General features: G+C 39.9%; 2 protein-coding genes across 5 annotated transcripts in view; both read left to right on the top strand.

Annotated features, from left to right (window-relative positions):
• Positions 1–306: 306 nt before the first annotated feature.
• LOC127353163 (F-actin-capping protein subunit alpha-2) lies at positions 307–18654 on the top strand. The gene is made up of 10 exons (XM_051382207.1): positions 307–422; positions 10164–10227; positions 11910–11961; positions 12385–12448; positions 13754–13960; positions 15007–15086; positions 16657–16735; positions 17000–17071; positions 17223–17285; positions 17521–18654. Exons 1-10 carry the CDS (start codon positions 339–341, stop codon positions 17659–17661), a joined length of 906 nt encoding a protein of 301 aa, XP_051238167.1. The 5' UTR covers positions 307–338; the 3' UTR covers positions 17662–18654.
• Positions 18655–19870: 1216 nt separating this feature from the next.
• LOC127353157 (suppressor of tumorigenicity 7 protein homolog) overlaps positions 19871–23823 on the top strand; it is a 47812-nt gene continuing 43859 nt past the window's right edge. For 3 of the 4 annotated variants that reach the window (XM_051382195.1, XM_051382197.1, XM_051382198.1), the window contains exon 1: positions 19877–19971. The gene's annotated coding sequence lies outside the window, so the exon portion shown is untranslated. Of the gene's footprint in view, positions 19972–23823 lie in introns of all 4 variants that reach the window. The other variant, XM_051382199.1, reaches the window with a different exon arrangement.

Consider the following 23823-nt stretch of genomic DNA (forward strand, 5'->3'; position numbering starts at 1 on the left):
TTACAATACAGCAACAAGAAGACAAGAAGATTATAGCCACAGGATACAAATAATACATATTTTTCCCCAGAAATCCCAAAAGCAATACATTATTCTTGTATTGTATTCTATTTATTATATAGCCTAAACCAAAGTGCACAGCCCATCTGCACAACCAATAGTGCAGTTATCTATTTTCCAATATACATGTTTGAATTGATAGTTGAATCATGCACATAGATGATATCCATGTGTCCCAGAGCTGCCACTACAACAGTCCCCAAAGAAACACGCAGTAACTGAGCATCAATCACAACTATGAATGCCGAGCCGAGGCGAGCCGGGAATCCACCCATGCGATGACGTCACGGGGCTCTGACAAGCTGGTGGTGCCGGAAGAAAAGATGGCGGATCATGAGGAGCAGCTATCCGACGAGGAAAAGGTAAGACGCCAATTTAAACACGAGATAAACTCCAGCGGGGGACGTTAACGCATGAGTTTTGTGTTGCGTTTTGGGTCCGTCTCTCCGTGCATCCCGGCGTCGACCGGCGGAATTAAACTCGGAGATAACCCAGGCCTCAGCACAGCCGCTGCTGCTTCTGCTCTTATTATTTTTAGCTCAACTTCCGCTCATTTGCGAATCTCAAACGGAGGCTCCTTGTACGGTCCTGACTCAAAATAGGAGCCGTGTACACATTATAAATCCACCTGAGTTTACCTCCCTCACCATGTAGGCTTTGTGGACATGTTGTTTCTCCCCTGTGTCTCCGGTTGTTGGTGTTATGGAAGTTTTCATACACCAAACATCGCTAGCTAGTTAGTGTAGCATAGCCGCAGCCTGCTAGCAGATAGCTCCACTTACTAACACGCCCTTTTCGCTCTTTGAGACCCTCTTCTGTCGTTACACTAAAATACTAACAGTGGTGGATTGACAGGTATTTTTATGCTGTGTATGATTTAATTAGCGTGTATGACAGCAGCCAGAAGCATTGAACAAGCTAGCTTGCTAGCCACTGTACCCCCTAATGAGTAGCGTTTGACTCAGTTAAATATGTGGGGACTGCGCTCCGGTTCATCAACGACATGTAACGTTACACTCAAGCAATTATAGTTTACACATCTTTATTCACATTATACCGACAGCTCTTAAGTTTCTCACACTAATATTTACTATTTTAAAAACGGTGTAACCGAACACTTATGTAAATTAGGCAGTAAAGTTTACAGTAAAGCAGGTTTTATACCCCATTACACTCCCAGTGTGTGGCCATACTAGCACTGTTCATTCTCTCATTTCCTTAAAAGAGCATACTCGCACACAGCCAATACCCTGAGACAACATGAGTGTTCACCTCATGTGTCTGAGCTGTCTGCATGAATACTTCTTGCACTTATTATTCTAACGTCCTGCTAAATGGTTTTATTTTATGTGACCAACCTTTGATTCTTTGCGTGTTTTTGTCTCTGTTAAGCTTTGTTTGCCTTTTACTGAGGCACATTGGGAAACAGATTTGAGAGAGGCAAATCAGTGGACTAACTGCTGCTTTGAGCACTATTGCTGAGCTATTTATCAATGAATTGACAATTTGATCATTGTTCCTGTTGTTGTATTACTAAATGTTTACAATATACAAATGTGGAGATTTAATTGATTTACTTTTTAGTCAATGAAAATTGGTTTTGTCATTGTTGGTCAAACTTTGTAAGTAAATGTCAAACAGCTGTAAGAGATAACTTGCGATGTGTATTGAACACTTTAATTCTTTTGAAAATGTATTAAATACAAAAAAAGCCAGCAAAAAAATCAATATTAAAAACAAGCCATGGACGTATCCTTTCTATCATTCTTAATCACATGGAGGTATGTGTAGGCCTCTGTGAACTTGATACCCCGTGTTGTGTCGGTCCTGACTTTACAGTTTAAATTCCAACCACGCTTGTTAATATCACGGTAAATTCTTCTTAATAAATGGTGGCAAACTCTTCAGTTGCCCCTCTGTAGGTTATGTAATACCATTCAGAGTTAGAACAAGGCCTAGTTGTATGTTGTTCTCTTCCACATCAGCCTGAGTCAGAAGTTTTTTAGAGTTTGGGCAGCTCATTGACCCGTGGGTGTTACTGCGTCATGCTCATCAACACACAGACATCAGCTGTGAGCTCAGCTTTTCATTACAGTGCTAGGGTGTGACCTTGTAATATATTGGGCTGACCACCATGGATACTGTTTTCAGGTGTGTGTGCACTACATGAAGCAGCGGTTAACAGCTTTAGATGCTGGTGATGTAAAGAGCAGAGGAACTCTTTTCATCTCTCAACCACACTGGTTCCCACAATTGTCAAGCCACTTTCAACGTTTGACCTGACAGTGAGATTGAAAGATAGTTGCCCTCCTGCCAGGCTGACACAGCGGGTATGCAGTGTTTAGCTGGTGGAGGCTGTTCATTTGCTTCTCTGTATATGATTGGTGTGGAGCCAAGTGGGTTACATTAAGCATCCATCCACTGTATGTTGCGCTGTTAAAAGGACAGTATTTACATGCGGACACCGCAGTTGCATTTTGTACTTTTTGAAGGCCGTCTCTCCGGTGCATTAGCTCAGAGCAATCAGCCATCTGCTCTGGCCCCTCAGCCTGTTTTGTGCAGCTCAGAGAAAACTGCAAAGGGAGGAAATAAGCATTTTCCTCAGCTTAACACGGTGAAACTAAGATAATAGTTCCCCCAATTTCTCTTTGATAGGAGGACTGCGTCTGTGTGGAATACAATAAATAGTCTGTGATAAAGTTTGTCTCTGTGAAATAACTTCCTACATGTGTCTCAGATTGAGATTTTTATGTCCTTTTGGGGCTGTCAGCGTCACTTGGCTATTCCAAAAAAAGACCTGAAAGCTCCCTAAATGGGAATAACTAGAGTCTCTTCCATTTGTAAATGATTAAACAGCAAGAAGAGTCTCGTCTCTGCCACAGATACCAAGTACTGCTCATAGTCTTTGAGTCATTTGGGAACTGTCCTGCCAGCTTCCTGATTACAGCACAGAAACTACACATGATTATAAGAGGAAACTGCTATTACCAACGTGTTTGCAGTCGCTTGCTTCGTCTGTGCACAAGTGCCCGGGCAGTTACCATAACCAAAAACCTAGCATTTTTACCATTTTATTTGATTTATTTACCTTTTTCAACTTAAATGTTTATCATTGTAAGAAAAGATGTGAAATTGATTGACAGAGTACACAAACCCACTACACACATTAAACAACATTTATAAGCAAGTAGCAGCTGCCCACCTTGTTTTGCTTTAGTTTACACTTCCATTGAGTCGTCTACATTGTATCTTTTACAGAACAGGTCAAGTTATTGCTTGCCTTGTTAGCTGCAATATGGTACAAGAAAAACTGAAGTGTCTGTGCTGTGGTTTCTGTTTCAGAATATTGCAGACCTTTTTGTCAGCAAAAAGTGGTTAGTTCACCTCGAGCTACATTGATGTTTCGATGGTGCTGAGGAGCTGTTAATAATATCCATTCGTACCAGTCAATGAATCATACTCACCGATCTGATCCGTTGTAGATTGGTTAGGATCAGGATGTATCGCCATTTGTTTGTAACTATTTTTATTTTTATTTTTTTGGCAAAAGAGAAGTTTATAAATACAATGAGAGGATGCCTGGTGGAGTTTTCTAAAAGTGTCACTTCTCTTTTATGTGCTTGCAACATAAGATGTTCCTTTATTGGTCCTCTGTAGGGGAATATCAAAGATAATTGATCAAGAATACTTACAATGATTTTGAGTAGGTCACTTGTTGATCACCAGCACTGGGAGGGAATTACTTTGTGCTTTATGTGTGCATGTTTGTGCGATTGTAACTGGATTTTATGCGGTAGGAACGCAGGAAAAAACAGCAATGGAAAACAAAGTCTATGGGTTGACAGCGGTGCCACAATATGTGCAGTAAGGGTTTTGCTAAAACAAGAGTAAAAATAATTCTTTGAAGAAAAAAGCACATGAAGCATTTGCATGTGTCCTGCAAACATTTTAGACCGGAGTTGGTTCTTTTTCACTGTAAGAACACAGGACAACAACCAAATTAGCTTGATTGCTACTGGGGGCATCATGTTCATAATGCACAGTCACAGTACATTAAGACATTAAAATATCCACTAAATCCCATGAATAGAATAAAGCCTATCTAGGTATTGTATAGACAATACATCTGACTGGATCTATACATTAGGATGGTAGAAACATATGTCACATAAATCAACCTTTAGATATAATTTATTTATGCACAATTACAGTACAAAGTGATTAACATAATACTATACATGACAGCAATGGAGATGCATTCCTCTTGTGATGGGACATAAAAAAAATGTATGTTCAAGTAAAGACCAACTTGCTTAATCACTCCTGTGACCACTACACCTCCTTTGAGAAAGATTTTTATCAAACTTTACAGTTTGAAAGTTTTATTGCCGTCTGGGCTAGAGGGGTCATAAAGAAAGCTCCATTTTAAACGGAGAGCCATTGGAAACTCCCAACAGCTTTGTATTTGTCCCTGAATTTTGCTTGTGAACAGCTGTCTTTGACCATAGGGATATAGCATATAGTCGAATTCTGAAAACTTTGTGGCATCTCGCTTAAACGGAAGAATGTGAAGACAGTAGGGCACTGTCTGTACGTGTCTGCTGCAGCATTGCAAGAGATCAGGAGATGAAGAAAGAACTATGCGTGTTTTTCTGTCCAAACCACACCTTGAAAGACCCAAACCGGTGCCCCATTTAAGGGTTAGAACCAACTGGAGCCTCATTGGTTGATCTTAGGGCAGAAGGCTCACCCACAAGACCACTTGTTGAGAACTGTTACTTTTGTTGATGCAAATTAAAGAAACTGAGCTTTATACCAGCTTACACGCTGTTTGACCCAGGAGGTTTCTGTAAAATGCTGAATGTTGATTTGTTAAGACCAGTGGCTTTACACTGTGGTGCCCGCATACTAGAGGTGGTAATGCAAGCCAGTGATACTCCACATATTGCAGAGCTGGCTGCTTGGGGTAAAATGACACTACTTTTACTGGCACAGTGTAAGGATACGTTATTGCAGTGTAGGCTGAAGGTGACAAATGTGCACACCTAAAGTAGTCAAGGCAGGATTATTTAGGTTTAGTATTTATGCAGCGCAGTTAGAGTCCGTCCAGCAACTACAAGGTCACAAGTTTGATCCCTGCCAAAGTATCCAGCATGTGTGTTTCATCTTGTGCTTGAAGTCTCGACAACTTAACATTAATGCTTGACTGAGATTAAAGGAAACTGATGGCTGCCCAGAAGGAAATCAATCTGAAAGCTTGAAATGGTCATTAATAATGCTGTTATTGCCATTTTGCAAAATCACTGGTATGATATGTGAACCCCTAGCTAAGACATTAGAGCAGGTAGCATACTTGAGTGACTATAAAGTACAGTACTGGTATAAAATAAAATAAAAAAAGTTATGATCTTTACTGTTAGCAACACGCTTGTGCTTCTGACTTTACTTAACATCACAGACGTTGGTCCTCACTTCTTCAATTTAATTTTGAGCCGACCAGCCGCCACCTCCTCATTTTGATCAGCAGAGGAACATTTCTAGTTAGCCTACGGCTGCCTGACTGCCATCATGCTGTAGACTTATTATTCATAAGTTATTGCACCCACATTCCACCCCACCCCCCAAATACTCACCCACATCAGACTAGCTTTCCTCTAAACTTGGCCCTGTCTCGCCTGTATCATTTCAAAGCGCCAGAACCCTGTTTTTTTCCTTTCGATGTAGGATATTGAAATGGAGGCATGCCAGGGAAGGGGATCAAACTCAGGGAGATGATGCAGCTTAAAATGCCCAAGGGCCAAATTATTGCCTCGTTTTATTCCTGCTGTGCTTTTTTACTATTATCATTATTTTCATGGATCTGGATTGGTGTGATAAGGTGATGATGCCTGGATTAGGATAAATGTGATTTCAGTGTCAGTGGGTCTCATCTGGGATTAAAAAAAGGTGCTCCCTAAGAGGGTGGGGTTGGTGTTGGGATAGTACAGTAGACGTGTCTGTTGCAAGGAAAGGAAGGGTTGCTGGGTAATATGAGGATGATTATACAGTGAGCAAGTTGAAAGAAAAGCAACCAGCTGGTGTCCAGGCCAAAACAGCACAAAGACATAAGGATCCCACACTACAGGGGGTGCCTATGTCCCATGTTCTTTGTGTGTGTGTGTGTGTGTGTGTGTGTGTGTGTGTGTGTGTGTGTGTGTGTGTGTGTGTGTGTGTGTGTGTGTGTGTGTGTCTGTCTGTCTGTCTGTCTGTCTGTCTGTCTCCAACTCCACCCCCTAAGAATCCTATAAAGTAAGATATAAAGGAATTGACTTATTTTCAGCTAAAGAAAGACTTTGTCCAAGATCATGATGACAATGACTGTTATTGACTCATATTTAGATAACACTCGCTCACATACAAAAACAAAAACACACACACCCACACACACCCACACAGAGCAGCAATTGTCCACCTTGCTTGCCGTCTCTCTGTTCCTGTGAAATGACCAAACTGTAGTCCGTCATTCTGTTTCCTCCAACTACACAAAGTAATGTTTGTGTGTGTTTATGCAAAGGCATTGTAATTTTCTAAAGATGCACCCTCCATAACACACTTACACAACTCACTGGACAGTCCCAGATATTGATACTAGACATTAAAGGTCCAGTGTGTAACATTTAGGAGGATCCATCAAAAATGGAATATAGTGTTCATAGGTATGTTTTCATTTGTTTAAAATCACCTGAAAATAAGAATGATTGCTTTTGTTACCTTAGGGTGAGCCTTTTATATCCACAGTTGCAGTGGAACTGAAAAACCAAACACTGGCTCTAAGTACAACCGTTTTTTGTTTTTCATGGAAATGTTTTGGGGCTTGATACAGTTAATCGAAGTTTATCTGATAGCACAGCAAGCACACAGAACTTTGAGTTAGTTAATAAAATTCCCCTCAGAGACTCTTTGCCTCGAGCTCGACCCTCCATGTACCACGGTGGCAGTCAGTGCTCAAAACTAGGTCTCAGAGCTCCAAAGTGTCCCAGTAGCCTGTGTCCCAGCGTAACAGGCTGCCATTGGAAGGAACATTTAACCTTGCAGCGCAACACTGAAATTGCCGTTCTACAGTAATTACCTCTGAAAAGGAGGTCATGACTTTGGATCAGTTTGTCTGCTAGTTAAAAAGATATCTCAAAGTGTTACAGACTCGAGTTAGGCTTGGTTAGCAAAGTTAAGAACTGGGGTTTGAAATGAAAATGACAACATTTACATTGTTTCATTTTCTTCGTCTCCGAGGAGGCTCTGTGTAGATTACTCTGTGGTTGAAAGCTGGTAAAGTAGTGCATAAAGCAGCCTACTTCCTGCTGTCTGCCATGAAGGTTTGTGATTTGGCCGCTTGCTGTACCATCTTACTCTCCAGCAGCATCTTACAGTCACTACAGCGAGAATAATATATGATTCCTTCATCTATTGCAGGACAGGCAACCAGGAAGAAATGGTTAAAGCCATTTGCATCTAGCATCACTGTACACATAGAGAGACAATGTTTTACATGTGAATAACCTTGAAGAAAGAAGAAGTTTTTATTTAATGTTTTTATTTAATGTTTTCACTCCACTTGATGCATTAGTAGAACTGGTTTGAAGTACTTTAGAGGAAGAGGAAGTATTATCTCTAACTAGCTTTTAACCGTCAATGCCTTTCTCATAATCTGCTAATGGAGTATCCTTCTCCTTCTCCTCCTGTCAGTGATTCATTTTAAACCACATCACAATCCCTTGGTTTCTGCTCTTCGTGCACCTTAAAACAGTTAGCGTGGTTTTGCAGGTCTCACCCTAGCTGTATGCGTTACACAATTAATTGTGCAAGTTCACACAGTTGTTCACAGGTCACAGGATTTACATATCTTTGGTCAGCATTATTTCAGCCAGTGTCTTAAGTATTCAATGTTTTGAAATTTAAAGAACAACTCAACCTGTTTATGGGCATTCAGGGTTTTACCCAGACATTTATTCTTACTAGGCTGGACAAAAATATGAAATGTCATTACAGTGGCCTGCTCAGATTTTTTGCCTATCTTGAGGCAAGTGATATGGAAACTACATTTCCTGTAGGTGTGACTATATTTGTTTAAATTGTGTGTGTGTTAGGCCTGTAATAGACTGGCTACCTGTAAAGGGTGTACCCTGCCTCTCGCCAAAAGCATGCTGGGTTGGGCTCCAGCAGAAGATGGATTTATTGATATCATTACAGTATTACATTGCATTAAAACAGCAAGACAACACAGAAAAAAGCATGGAAGAGCGTAGTGTAATGTTGTTATTCCTGACTATGAGACTCTGCCCCCAATGTCCAGCAGCAATTACAGTGGTCCTGCCGAACTTAAACTCTATTAATAGGCTTTATTGAAACCAGATCTGGGCATAGAGAGAGTTCAGTTTTGTGTCAGATATTTGAACTAGTGCACTCTGTTTACCTTGTTATTTACGCACTCATATAAATGGACACGCAAGTGCCAAGATATTACCAGATAAAGTTGTGAGTGAAGCAATGTTCACAAAAATGCAGACGAATCTGAAAATTTAGAGATTGGCATTTTTGCTTGATTAATAACTTAAATGGTTAAATGCTTATCAACATTGTTGATGAATTTTCTGTTGAACAACTAATTAATTAAATCATCATTTTAGCACTACTATCCATATCCAGTGTGTATAGGAGACCAAACCAAAGTGGAAAATAACTTTTCTGTGGTGTTTACACGGATGGACTTATCAGCATCAGTTTAGTGCAGATCATGAGAGTCCCGTGTGAGTTACAGACAAACGGTGGTGTTGTTTTTGAGTTTCAGTCATCAGGGCCTGTTCCAAGCAGCAGCTGAATAAAACCCAGAACATAACTTTTTACACCCGTCCAGGAGGTTTCACTTCACAAATGATCAGAAAACTGATCGTTTTGGTTCACTTTTACCTAAACCTGCTTCCTGGGACAGGCCTGAGAGATGAGCTCTGCACATGGAAAGTCTGTTTACACTGCCATTAGGTGTAGCGAGGGAGACCCAATGCAAATTACTCTTCCCACAGGGATTTCAAGTCACAAACACATACAAACACAACTTTCCACCAGCTGTTAGAGTGCGTGTATATGTTGTACACTCACACAAACCAACACCTCCGTTGTGTTATGAATTGTAGATTGTTCAACGTAAGTGGGTCATGATGATCTCATGACAGAGGATTAGACTAATGCAGCTATACTTTGATGTCAACATCACACACACAGACACACACAGACACACACATGTTCCTCCCCAAGAGTTTTCCTTTCTCTCAGCATCGCTCATTAGCAAGAATCAATCTGCAGCTCTGCGCCAGTGCCAGAGCACTTGTATACACACACACTAATAAGGGCCCAGGGGATAAACAGACACACACACATATTAAAACCTTTGCTGATACACCAGCTTGTGTGACTGGGGGGAACCTGGCTGAGCCACTGTACCCTGCCAGTGATAGAGAGAGGTAGAGAAATATAGAGGTAGGGCGAGAGAGAGAGAATGTGTACTACAGTCCTCAGCACATTTTTATGTCCATATATGGTTGTAAACCATGCGGGGGAGGGAGGGACCGTTGTCTCTCTGTCAGTTTGACATGTGACCTGGAAACAGGAAGTGTTGTGGTGCAGCAGCAGAAGAGAAGTGAGGAAGAGGAAAAATGACTGTAGACTGAGAGAGACATTAAACGCGCCACTCCACCCTCAACCCCAACCAGTGACACAGTAACATTACACCCTCTGTTGGCCACATTGCATAAATATATTCAGTGTTTACATTGTGAATTGTAGTCATTAAATTGGTGTACCTACTGTGAGCGCAGCACTAGGGTGAGCTGTAACTTAAACAGACTTAGAAAGGAGTGAGAACTTCCTTCCATGATAAAAACAACTGTTTCTTAGTGAGAAAGTAAAAACTGGACAATTTTACAAAAGAATATTTATATTTATTTATATTTTATAACATGGAGTGTCAGGTTTTTGACAATGTGTCACAGAGATGAATTCATCATGTAAATATTTTTTGCTGCTTTTGTGTGACTCGCATTCTTGACCTGTACCTTGTTTTTTGTCTGCAGGTACGCATAGCAGCTAACTTTGTCATCCATGCCCCGCCAGGAGAGTTCAATGAAGTTTTCAATGGTGAGTACTTGTCTTTCTCTGTATATAATGGGTGTGTTTTTTGTAATGTGAAAAATTACTGGCATGATGTAAAATGTGATGTTATTGCTCATAACAGGCTCTGTTTTGATATCCTGGTGATCAGCATGTTAGCCCCTAGGCGAGGGGGCAACAGAGGCCCAGCTGGGGACCTTTGTTGCATGTCAGCTCTCATCCTCTTCCTCTTCCCCTAATTACCTGTCATCTTTCTACTGTGCATCTCTGTATCAAATACAGACACAATTCCCAGAGATGCATAAAAAAGAACTGGCTCTGTTTAGATGTAATATATGGTTTGAAGACAAGTCATTATGATAGTAGAAAATAAAAAACATCGTATAGGAAGCCCTTTAAAACATCCTGTAGTTAATAAAAACCTTTTGTTATGAGACAGTTCACTTTTTTTAAATAACTGGCCTGAGACTAGTGCTACAAAGTTAATCAGATGAATAGTTGGTAAGGTATCAAACACAGGTGTAATTGATGTGGCTGCTTTCCGTTTCAGTTCCAGTGCATAGACCCTAAATGGAATGAAGCTATTGTTAGTGTTAAGCACTTATCATTGTTTCTAGTCACACTTTGACTTCACAGGCTGTGAACTTTTATAGCATAGTAATTTACAAACTAAATGCACTGCATCTCAGGGAACTTTTTTAATATCAATAAAGTACCTGATACACAATAATTTGTCTTTAGTGTTTTTCCTTTTTTAAGTTCAGTGACCCTTGGCAGATCCGTTTATTTTTGTCACTGGAGGTGTATGGAAATAGGTGTGCTGACTGTCACAGTTTCAAACACACAAAGAGGTTAAAGTTTATTCAGACTGATCTCACTTCTCTTTAAATTTCTCAGCTGGAATAAAACAAGCAACATGTCTTGGTCAGAAAAGCACTGACTACTAATTACTGAATGCAGTGTAATTTTACACCATACTGCCATATTACAGCACGTATTGCCGCCTACCATAGTGTCTTTTTTGACACTGCCAAAGGGAGGGTGGTGCCAAAGTTAATGATGTTCAAAGTGACATAAAACCACAAGTTGACATATATACAAAATACATTTTCTTCATCTTTAAAATTGCTCATTAGATACAGGTTTGCTGCAAAACTAGGCTAATTTTCTCAGTGCTTTCTCTAAAATAGTTTTTAGCAAGAGCTGAAATGGAAACCTTTTTCTGTTCATATGGTGCTGATCACACCTCTGTGGCTCAGAGAGAAAAATGAGACTATGATGTTTTGGGCAAATTGTAGCTCAAACTGCAGCTCTAGTGTTGACACCACACTGTTAAAGTAGTGCCCCTTGAGAGAGTGTGTGTATGTGTTTTGACATCGTTAAAACCTCGTCCTGCCTCAATAAATGTCGTCACCTCAGAGCAGCGCCGGCAGGCTGTCTGTCTGCCTCTTATCACAGCCTGACAGACACACACACTAAAACACAGTCCCCTCTTGCCACTTTGTCCCCTTTCATCTCTGTGTGATTTTACAGCCTTTTCCACTGAGCTAATTTACCATGTCTGCTTCGCTCCCTTGGCATGAATGCTGCAAAGACTGACTGCAGGCAGCTTTGTCTTTTCTGTGTGTCATGGTGCTAATCTTCTGTACCTGTCCTCTTTTTCTCCTCTCCTTTTTCCTCTCTCATTATCCCACCATTTTTCTCCTCAGATGTGCGATTGCTGCTCAACAATGACAATCTTCTCAGGGAAGGTGCTGCGCAGTAAGTCTGCCCTTTTGCGCTATTTTCAGTTCTTGGAAAAAAAACTCAATTTGCAAAATGACTTTACAGAACGAAGAAAAACAATAAACAGACTTACTGATATTCTGCATATTGTGTTTTTTTTTTTTTTTTTACAATGAATAGGGAAATGTTGCGTCTTGAAACACAGCTGGTTGCCAGTTGGATGTAATTTTTGTGCCAGCTGGGTTTACTTTTTTAAATTTAATCTTGCAGTCAATACATATTAAAGAGAAAATGAATCCTTGGCTGTAGACCTATTTTGGCTTTAGTCATAATAACATCCATATTGCCCAAACACTGTCAGCATATATCATATAGACAAAATAAATCCACCCTAGAAATTATTTTTATTTTTTTTTAAAGTTTGAAGGGTATGAAGTAACTTTTTGTCTCTCCCTGCAGTGCATTTGCACAGTACAACTTGGACCAGTTTACCCCGGTGAAAGTTGAGGGCTACGAAGAACAGGTGAGTTTGTGCTTCTGCCCAGACTAAAAGTGCAGTTTAGAGGCTATATGAAATGGGATGACATCATGGGTCTGACTCTGCTGACAGTTTAATTTCTCCCACTTTTCCTATTGCTCCCCACACTCTCCGCCCCATTCAGTGCTCTTGTCTCAAACATGTCGTTCATTCAGTTCATGTAACATGAAACTGTTGCTGCAGCACCGTATGTAATACTGTGCTGTTTTTATATTGTGATGTTTCATTAGTAACACTAGAAGTGTCAAAAAAAAAAACTTTGACAGTCATATGTGTCACTGACTATACATACCAGCATTAAAAACCACAGTTTTATGCAGAGCTGTAATGTTTCTTTGTAGTAACTCGGTAATAGTGCAGGACCACAAACATGAAAACTAAAATAAAACATAGTCAAAGATAGAGTCAGTATTATCAGACCATTCATGTAAATCACATAAATTGCAGTTTATCTGAAATCAAACAGTTGAGGCAAAAGAGATTTTTCTTACAGAACAGTATAGCATTCAGATTCGTACAACAGTGTAACCCAATGCGCTTTACAAATGGAAGAGCCAATAACAGAAAAAAGATAACCAGCATCATAAAGGGACACAATAGCAACAGTTTTCATTATTATTGCACCAAGATTATATTGTTAATATTATAAATATGATGGGCTAAATCAGTGAAGTGGGATTGGATTAAAGGATTAATCAAGTCCCAGTGTTCTCCTTTGCTTCCACAGGAAACAAGATCACAAGTCTTTATTTTGATGTCATTGTGCTTGTTGTCTGTGAGTTTCTGTGAGAGTTGAACATGGTGGTGAATGAATGTGCCTGTGTGTTTGCTTCAGTAATGATTGCAGTGTCTTATGTAAAGATGTCATCATGTCCCTCAGTTCCCACATCACGGGTTGAAATTCCCCCGTCTGATACCCAGCAGGCTGAACTAAGTGTTGAGGAGGCAGACAGTAGATGGAAAGTTCAGGGTGACGTCTGTGTTCCTGTCTTCCTTTGCACTCACGCCCCTTTTTCTTTTTCTAATTGGATCCTTTTAAATTAATCTTATTTTTTCTCTCCCTCTCCCCAAAATCTCCTGCCATCTGGTCTTTCTGTCTTTTCCACTCCCCTTCTTTCTGTTGTTCGTTCATGTCCTTGCCTATTTGTTCACTTTTTCTTTCTTTCTGCCTGCCTGTCTTTCGTTCTGGCTTGCTCTATTCCATTTCTCCATTCCTCGTTCTCCCGATACCTCTCGCTCTTTCACTCTCTCTCCTTTGCCGTTCTTTCTCACTCTCTTCATTCCTCCCAGGTCTTAATCACAGAGCATGGTGACCTTGGGAACGGCCGGGTTCTGGACCCCAAGAACAAGATCTCCTTCAAGTTCGACCACCTGAGGAAGGAGGCCAGCGACCCCCGGCCCCATGACGTCGACGGCTCCCTGGAGGGCTGGAGGAGCGCTGTGGACGCTGCCGTCAGGGCTTATGTCAAGGAGCACTATCCCAATGGAGTCTGCACTGTACGTCCCAGACTACTCTATAACCACAATGATGTACCTTGTGGTCACTTAAAAGACCAGTGTGTAGGATTTAGTTCACCAGCGGTGAATTTGCAGATTGCAAACATCTGCATACAGCTCAGCCTTTCAAGCAAGTAGGAAAAACTACAGTGGCCACAAAACTTGCAATAATGTGCACGGCCCTATTTAGAGTCAGTGTTTGATGTGTCCATGCTGTAGAATTATGGTGGTCTCCATAGAGATAGGAAGCTGAACTTAGTTGTTTTGTTTTTTTACTTTAGAGTCTCATATGTTTATACAACCTTAAAGTATAAAGAATGACTGCAAAACAGAACACATTGGAATCTGATTCACCTATAAAGACAGCACAATGATACAGTAAGCAAGATGTTTACTAAGCTCCCACCAGTGGTTGTGTTGTTAAGCAAGACAATCAGTCCTCTTCAGATCCAGAGTGCTGTTTTGTAGCTGATCCTAACCTCTTCTGTCCCATTAGGGCATGAAGAATTCATCTATAGGGATTTCTTTAAATATAACACAACATTACAAGGACATGGTTGGGTAAAATGTTGGATGGTTATGTATAAGTGTTTAGATTACATCATATGGTATGCGAAGAGTGCTTGACCTCAGCATACCAATCTCTCCATGTATTCATCTAATGTGGTCTTTTATAGTGAGCAACGACAAAAAGACAATATGCAACAAGTAATTATTTCAACCTGCCAAGTACAAAGCAGGAAGTAATGGTTGGGCAGTATTTAGAACTGTTGTGCTTTATAAAGCTTCTGCTACTTATTTTAATAATGCAAAGTAAGAAGTACAGTTCTGTTGCTCGTAAGGAAGTGTTCACAAGGGTGAATTTGTCATGTGTGGTGGTGTTATTTAGATGTGTGTGTGTATATATATCTCTCTCAGTTGTAGGTCAGGATGAGCTGAATTTTTAAACCGTTAACCACAAACCACTGCCATTCAATTGCTTCCCTGGTATAGCATGTGAGAAGAAAAGTTCCTTGCATGTGAAATGTTTTTTCTTCTCCCCTCAGATTTATGGGAAAACCATCGACGGACATCAAACCATCATTGTGTGCATCGAGTGCCATCAGTTTCAACCAAAAAACTTCTGGTATGTTTAAAATGGTTGCTTAATATTCAGTGAGATTTCTGTTCCATTTTGCGCCTCTGGGATTTATGACATTTGATGTATAGATTTCTAAAGGAAAACACATTATGTCAGAGCTATATTATCTCAGGATAAACCCCTTGAGATGTATCATCTAATTTTCAAGGGGGTCCGACAAAGGAATACACTGTTTGATTCCTAAAGAGCCTCTCCAGTTTTAAGAGAGAGTAAAGATAACAGGCTAGATTATTTTTACTTAAAAGCAAGATCTTTTTCAGAAAGACCAACAGTGCTTGTAGAATTCCCAGTGAAGGTCTAAATCAAACTTCATAAAAAAAAGATGTTGAAATACTGCATATGTTTAAAAAGGCTGAAATGTTGCTTGATATGTACAAGAAACTTCAAAGGCATTACTTAAATTGGCACTTAACTCTGGAGCGTCCTCATAAGCGTAGCTGAGCTGTTTCTGATCGGGTTAATCTAATTGGATAACAACTGCACCAATCCTCTTTGCTGCTGGGTTTTACTGGGCTTATGAATTGTTGGGTGTAATGATCCCACATCTCCTGTATGAGACTGCAACCGTTATCAGTAATGAGGAACCTATAGGGCCAATTTGGGATAAGATTATGAAGCTGAATTTGACAGAGGCACCATAGGGTTTTTCTTTTCAATTTGTGACTCACGGTCTATAATGTGCACATTAAAAAAGCAAGAATGAACAGCTCGACTTGGATTTAAACCATTTTATGTGATTAGATTTGGTGTCATACAATGACATTATGTTATAGAAAGCAGCTTTTTTTGGAACAACATTAACACCTAATTGCTAATTGTTAACCACTAAAGAGCACTCTCAAATTTTTGAAAATTAGACAACTGGTCAATGTGCTCCTTATGTGATAAAAGAAGACGACTTAACTCCATCTCAAGATAAATAACATGTCTGTTTTATATCATATTGACAATGTATTTACAATGGTAGCTGCAAACAGGCATTTAATCATATGTCAAGTCATGTGTGAGGACAGGGATATCCTTTAGGTTATCTTAAGGTGTAAATTGATGGGTCTGAATTCATATGAACACTGCCTTTGTGTTATGTGATGGTGATTATGGGTGAGTGACCAATTCGAAACCAATTTTTCCGATTTCTCATTTAATTTGTCACTTGTCTGTGTATTGGAATAGATATATTTCAAAATCATATCTTGGATTGGCTTATTTACAGTGATAAACCTAACTCAACCTAACTTTTAATGTGAATGTGTCATGATTTGAGCTATGGCAACTCAAATTAGAACACCCTAATGTGTTTCTTATCTCTCTTTGGATCTTTCAAAAACTCTGCTGACAAAAATGTGGTAAATATTTCTGTTTCCTGAAGCAGATGGGGCTTTTTAGCAAGGCACACAGTGAAGTCGCAGGTTCTGTTTGATCTTACACGATCTCTGTAATCTAAAGGGAGTTTATAACCAACTCCCCTAATGTTTGTGTGATATTGTCCTTAGTGATAGCATCAAGAGATGTAATGAGTCATTCAAGTCAGGTTTTCCTCTTCCTCTGTGCACAGGAATGGACGCTGGAGGTCAGAATGGAAATTTACCGTCTCCCCCTCCACCACTCAAGTGGCAGGAATCATGAAAATCCAGGTATTTTGTTTAAATCTTCCACTCAGAAGTAACAAATAGTTTTAATAATAATTTCTGTCACACTCCAGTTGCAATTTTGCACTTTGTAAACACAAAGGAATTCTGGTACCTAATTCACAAGAGTCTATTTGACAACTTGATATTATTTTCTTATTATGTTTTGGAGTGTTTTGTCTTTGGGCTTTTGTTGTGTCGCCCACACAGCTTGTATAACTGTGTTTATGTACACAATGGAGATAATCTACACCTTTTTAATCATTCCAGGTTCATTACTATGAAGATGGCAACGTTCAGCTGGTGAGCCACAAAGAGGTCCAGGAGTCCATGTCAATTTCTGTGAGTGTAATGGAACACCTTTCTTATGTGCACACAGACGGATGCAGATATTTAATGTGCTTTGATGTGTTTTTTTTTGTGTTTAATTATTTCCAATTACTGCACAACTACTCTTTTTTTTTCATTGATTATTTTTCTTGTCATCTTTCAGAATGAGGCTTCAACTGCAAAGGAGTTTGTTAAGATCATGGAGGCTGCAGAGAACGACTATCAGGTATGTAGAACTGTGGCCATCTACTCCTTTACTAAAGACCTTATTTGACTTTACAAAACCAACAGCAAACACGGTCATACACAAATCTTCTATTTTAAAGCATTATCTGAAAACCAAATGAAGTCAAAATTCTTCAAACAGAACCTGTAAATAATTTAAATTGAAATCTAAGTTAATTTGTCATGTTCTTTTATCTCTCCCCCCCTTCTCCCTCTCTGTCTGTTATGCCTCCCAGACGGCCATCAACGAGAATTACCAGACCATGTCGGACACTACCTTCAAAGCCTTACGCCGCCAGCTTCCTGTGACACGCACCAAGATTGACTGGAACAAGATCCTGAGCTACAAGATTGGCAAGGAGATGCAGAACGCTTAAAAAACCACTGAGAACATAACAGACAGCTTCCCACACCCCCTCCCCCCTCCCAAACAACGTTGCATGACTGGATAGTTGTATCGTCTTTGTACAGAAATTAGAGAAACGGGGACAAAGGAAAGGTTTGGTCTCACAACCAGATGTCACATTACACATTTGATGTCTACTTTTATCGATGTTATTTTGTTTTTATACAGACACTGTTAACTCCTCTGTATATTTAATCTAAGATAAAGATAATCAGATTTGGGAAAATATATCTTGAGGAAATATTACCAGACATAGGAAAAGGGAGTGGACACTCGTATGCAAAAACATCCTTATGAAATACAATATCACATGTGCAATATTTATTGTGTTCGTGAGACCTTGCCTTTTATTTGACCTGCTGGAAAAAAAAAACGGTTTGATTTCAAAATCATTTTTGGGAGAATTCTGTCCGCATTTACAAAAGAGCTCAGATATTTGGCTGAAAAGAACTCCTCCCTTCACTTCACGGTTATTGTCCCATACGGTCAGCGAGATTAAAAAAAAAGTTCTCTGTGTTCATTGACTGGTATCTTCGGCACAAGCAGTCACCACTGTCAGCCACTCAATGTTCTTGTTCCCCCATTTTGGTACTTCCCACAGCGTTTGTCCTGTATGCGAGTTCTCAAGCTCACAGTGCTCCTGGCTAAATTGCCTTTTTGACTTGACATCGTCTGAACTCTCACTCAGCGCAGGGAGTTATGTGACCACTTAACAAGCTTAATTAACAAGTCATCAGTTGCTAAGTAATGTGCATAATGTCCAATTTACAATAAAATCAAAACGTATCACTTTCTCCTCCAGTGCTTATTTTTATTAAAAACAGAACCTGACTGTATTATATAACAAGGCACATTGTAATATATACCTGTATGAAACATCCTGTCTGTCAGTTTGGTGATTTATTTCCATGAGATTAATTGTAATTCAGTCACAATTATGTTGAATTAAATGACAAATTTTCTATTTACTGACTCACTCATAATTTCTGATACTCTTTATTGTGATACAGAAAGAAAGAAACAGTCAAACTCAAGGCTTTAAGTGAGGGTTCCTTGGGGTCCTAAACCTCCTCACACCTGCTTTACAGTACAAGCACAGTGCAAGCCTAATCTCACTGCACTTTGTTCATCTAACAGATTGATTTGTTATATATGACAGCACAGAATTATAATAGTCTTAAGTGTATTGTACAATCCGTATAGGTTGTACAGTCTCATTGCGCTGCGATCAGTGGAGGCCATCAACGGTGAAATGAATACATACAAGGTCTTGAATCACACTTTTGGGATGAATACATTTTGAACTTTGACTGATAATTTAACAATCACCAATTGAATTACCAAAAACTCAGATTAGTTGTTTGTAATTTACCAGTAAAAATGTCTATCCATCTAATTATCAGGGTTGCCCAGAATTAGTTTGAAATACCTAGACGGTAAAACTCTTCCTCTTTGTGCTTTTATGTTTTGGTTTATTCTATGAAGTCAAAGGATGATGACGATACTACAAGTTAGTACTGATCTTTGAAAGTATGACGATGAATTGCAGATTCATACGTTTTATTTAGAGAGTTTTATTTAAGACTAATAAATCTGTGGACATGATAATGCCATTGCTTTTTAAAATAAGTGATGACATTAGTTTTTGTGTCATAAATCCAACTGATGAAATATTATGTACAGTTTGCCCTTTGACACACATTTACCAGAGATACAACCAGACACAGACCATAGTGAAATCAGAGTAATGAGTCTCTTTATCTGCAATATTAAACATTCATTGAGGTTTACATAAAGATCTCCTAACAGTGTTTCCCTGGCGGACACCTCTATTACACATCCAGATATCATTGGGAAGTACTTTGACTACCATGAAGTTTGAGAAACATAAAGCCTATAAAGAATAAAAAGATCTGTGCCTGGTTATTTTATTTTATTTTTTAAATCACTATAAATTAATATATAACCCATTTTGAGTGTGTTTTGGTTAAACTTGCCCTGAGACACAGGTAAACCGGTGACAGCGACATCTTGTGGCGACGGGAGCTAACCAATTAACTGTCCAGGTTAGCGAGCCGGTGGCTAACTGGTTACTTGAAGCTAACGTTAGCCAGCCCAGTGTGCAGACACGTCTACACACAGTCCGCTGCTGCTGGATACTCACACACACACACACACACACACACACACACACACACACACACACACGTTGAACTGCTGCTGGGAGAAATGCTAGCTACTAATAAGGATTTAACTGGCTTCCGCGCGTACACAAACTGAGGTAAGCTCATGCACACACGTCGCTTTAACGATTCCCTGACCGCTGCCATTCACAGTGCCTCCACTTTTAAAAAGTTTCCACGTTTTGCAGGACGTTAGCCAGTTAGCACTTAGCTAGCGGGACGCGTTGCTAACAGTTAGCCAAGTTTAAATGGAAATCATCATGCTCGCTCAACTTGCCCACAAATAACGCTGAGTGCGCGGTAGAGCATCAGTAGGACGGTCCGAGCAGCCCTGTTACTAGCTGTTCTTGCCAAGCACCATAAACCAACTCGAGGGAGCAGAGAGCTGTATTGTTTTTAATGGTCTCCATCATGAGTCAATGCAATATATCTTATCTGATAGTCCAGAGTTTACAAACAGCCTCTCTCCTCTAACAGAAGGGAAATCCCCTCCGCTAGGGATACACTTTAAGCACACTTAACGTCGGTGACTTTAAAATAAATGTAAGCCCCGACTTCGAGCCCAAGTTTACCAGAGCTTGTTAGCCTTGTGGACCTCAAGTGTTTACCTCGGCTCAGTGGCTCATTTGACATTATGTTGTCTGCCTGCTATCCAGAGATAGGTCTCCTGTGACTGTGTGCTGAGAATGTGCTCTCTCTCACAGAGACTAGAGAGGACAGGAGAGCCTTTAGGCACACCATAGGCTGGTTGAGGAGTCTTAATGGTAGTCTCTCTGTGTGTGTGTGTGTGTGTGTGTGTGTGTGTGTGTGTGTGTGTTGAACTGAACAGTCATAACCTTAAGCATGGGCGGTGGAAATGTGTGTGTCAGGTTTAAACTGGTCCTTGTGCTGCTGACGCTCACCTTAGCACAGAAAGGTGTTAATGTGCAGTGTGTATGCTACTGTTCCCTTATGAATTGGCAGTCTTGACAAACCCCAGACCTCCTATGTAAGTCTGGGAAAGCATGGAAGGTGATTTTTATTTTTTATTTCTTCAAAAGTTACTAGAAATTGCTCTAAGTCCCCATAAACATCGCAGAGTTCTTGAGTTATGATGATATTCCTTTATTCTACACCGCTGGTTCCCAACCTTTTTCCACATGGGACTGGTTTTTCTATCATAAAGAGATGACCCCTGACTTAGTGACATATTTTATGGATATTATATCATATTATAATCAATGCATAACAATAACAGTACAGAACAACTGATATCATTAAAGCTGGACAGTAAATGCAATAACTGTAGGAGGTTTGTGTAAAATGGGCAATTTGGTTGAATTTTGAGCAGATTATTTAATCAGAAATGCATTTTACTGATAATTTTAGGGACGCTTTTATACAGTTCTCTATCTTTATCTATTTTTTACATTTCATGCTATGCTGTACTGCTCGACAGCATACATCAATATTATTATCATTTACCATTTCCTGGCAATAGACAAAACTTCTTTTAAACCCTTACCCCCTTTACTGCTCATCAAAATGGACAAAATTGAAGGACAAATACACATTATTAGATGTACTGCGTTACTTCCATGCTGCCACGTCATTAAAGCAAAGTAGAGTTTTTGACCTTGGCTGTGTTTAGTTTCAGCACGGTCTCCCATATCAGATTTGACTATTGACATGCAGACAATCGCTCTCTGCTGCAAATATTATTGCAGGTTACTTTCTAGTGGGATGTTGGATGGACTGGAAAAACCAGACCGGCACTCTGATTTACCTTATGTTACACTACAGACATTAAACTGAGAGTAACAAATTACATGTACAGTATAAAATACTTTAACTTCCTCATTAACACTAGTTAGCAGATTTTTTTTTAATTCTCAGTTCCCCCTTTCCCCTTTACCACAAACAAGTTGATCTTTGATCTGTGGGATTCCCCCTCAAAACAGTTTCAGGATCCACTTTCTCTCAACTTGATTTAGTGGTTTCTTGCATTTCCCAGAACGGCTTTTAGCAAACCCCCCCCCGCCCCCCGATAACCTGCTTGGTCTTGTTGCAGGCAAACACCTGCAAACCAAAAGTAATAGAAGCCCCTTTTTATACAGCCTGTTCAAGGCTTGGACGTTGCACTGTGATTGTGCCTTTCTGTATAAACTGGCCTAACACAGAATGGGGCTTCTTTACAGCAGTATTGCAGGATCTCTGTTTTAAAGATAGCTAAAAGTGCTTCTGCTCAAATTGATGCCATCTGTTTGGCTCATTAATCATGCTACTAAGCTAAATTATACATCTACAAAGTTGGCCCAGAGTGCGTTGATTACCAAAAGCTAGAAAAGTGTTTCAGCACAGTCCTTAAAACACACTGAGGATTAGATTAAATCACTCAGTCTTTAAAGAGTGGACAAATGGTGCTGTACCTTTTTGTAACATTCTTTGCGTCACCATTATTACTCACAAAATTGTGTGTTAAATGTATATTATCGTGTAGTTTTAGCAGACATAAGCTATCTTGGCAAAACATTTTTGATTGCACAACTGTCCTTTGGGTTTTGATGGACTCATGATGGCTCACACAGGCCTGCATCTTGCTGTGTTTGTGCTCTCCAAGTTAGAAACTGCATCATCATCCATATCACCAAACCCCTGATTTGCCTTGATATAGATTTATCGACTGGCTTCAACAGTACATCTGCATCTTGTATGCTTACAGTGCAGAGTTTGTGTTGCGTAAGTGATCATCCAGTTCTCACACCAGCATCTCTTCTCAGACACTTGAAGATCATGCAAATTGGAGACTGAGCTAAGCTGAACTTAAAGAAGCTAGACTCCATTTTTTACACAATTGTATAGATTGCTAAACTCAGCAATAAGCTGTTTGTGGCACAGTTGCCAAAAATGATCACTAATATAATAATAATTTGATGCACAGCCTCAAACTCAAAAGGTCATAGTGTAAAGAGAGGTTTACGGACCTTTTTGTGGTACCATATCAACAGCAGTTAGAGCAGTGCTGAAATTGAAGAAATGGCATATGATGTGTCTTTGTTTTTGTGGAGAATGCTGGCAGGCACTGCCTTGAAGACCACTAATGATAACTTGTATCTGGGTTCAGACAGATACTGCAGGGCATTTTCCCAGGCTTCATATTCCCCAGAGAATTCATTCATACATCAGAAATAAAATCTCTTTGAAGACTGGGTTTTTTTTTCTTGCAGACTTTTGTACTGCAAAAAGATTCTAACTTTGTCAGCCTGTGATGGGGTAGTGAAGCCTCTATACTACGAACAAAGTATGTAAATAATCCCAGAAAAGCAACGGCAGATTTATTTGATACATCACACTGAACACTGACGTATTGTATGCGTTACAAAAGTCTGTGATTTTAAATAGTGAGGAATTCTCTAAGTTAGCTGAATGATATGACACACACAGACACGGCACACATTCACCACAAAGCCAGATCAGACCGGTCAGGAACCTTTATTTAGAACCTGTGCACGGCTTTAGTAATGTGATCTCAGACCAGAAATGTTTGCCCTACCTTGCCCTGCCCTGGCCTGCCTGGAAAGACGTCCACAATCGAAGTCTGTTTTTGTCCACTTTCTGTCTGCATACAATCACCTGTGCCCAGAACATCCACATCAGAAACCTTGGATCAACCCTTTAGACCCCTGCACCTCGAATCACCCAAAGTGGTAATTCAAAGCAAACACTCCAAATCCCTCGCAGCTGGTTCTCTTTATATCTGGCCTGCCATGCCAGTGAGGGCTCTGGCCAAGTGAGGGAAAGAAAGGTCACGGCTGCTACGCAGACATTCTGACTTTATGAAATATCGAAAACAACTCTGCTCGTGAAGTGACGAGGTGAATCCAGGTAAACCTATCCAATATTGATTCCCCTCACTAAATCTATAAGGATGAGAGGTAGATAAGGAGAAGCTTCGAGACTTAAAAACTTAA

This window comes from Dicentrarchus labrax, unplaced genomic scaffold (genome assembly GCF_905237075.1).
Source record: "Dicentrarchus labrax unplaced genomic scaffold, dlabrax2021, whole genome shotgun sequence".
Classification (NCBI taxonomy): Eukaryota; Metazoa; Chordata; class Actinopteri; family Moronidae; genus Dicentrarchus; species Dicentrarchus labrax.

Excerpts from the sequence above, each read along its gene's own strand:
- LOC127353163 (XM_051382207.1), top strand. The coding sequence starts at position 339 with ATGACGTCACGGGGCTCTGACAAGCTGGTGGTGCCGGAAGAAAAGATG. Across the intron at positions 13,961-15,006 it reads ATCCCAATGGAGTCTGCACT|ATTTATGGGAAAACCATCGA; the intron begins GTACGTCCCAGA and ends TTCTCCCCTCAG. Across the intron at positions 17,286-17,520 it reads CTGCAGAGAACGACTATCAG|ACGGCCATCAACGAGAATTA; the intron begins GTATGTAGAACT and ends TATGCCTCCCAG.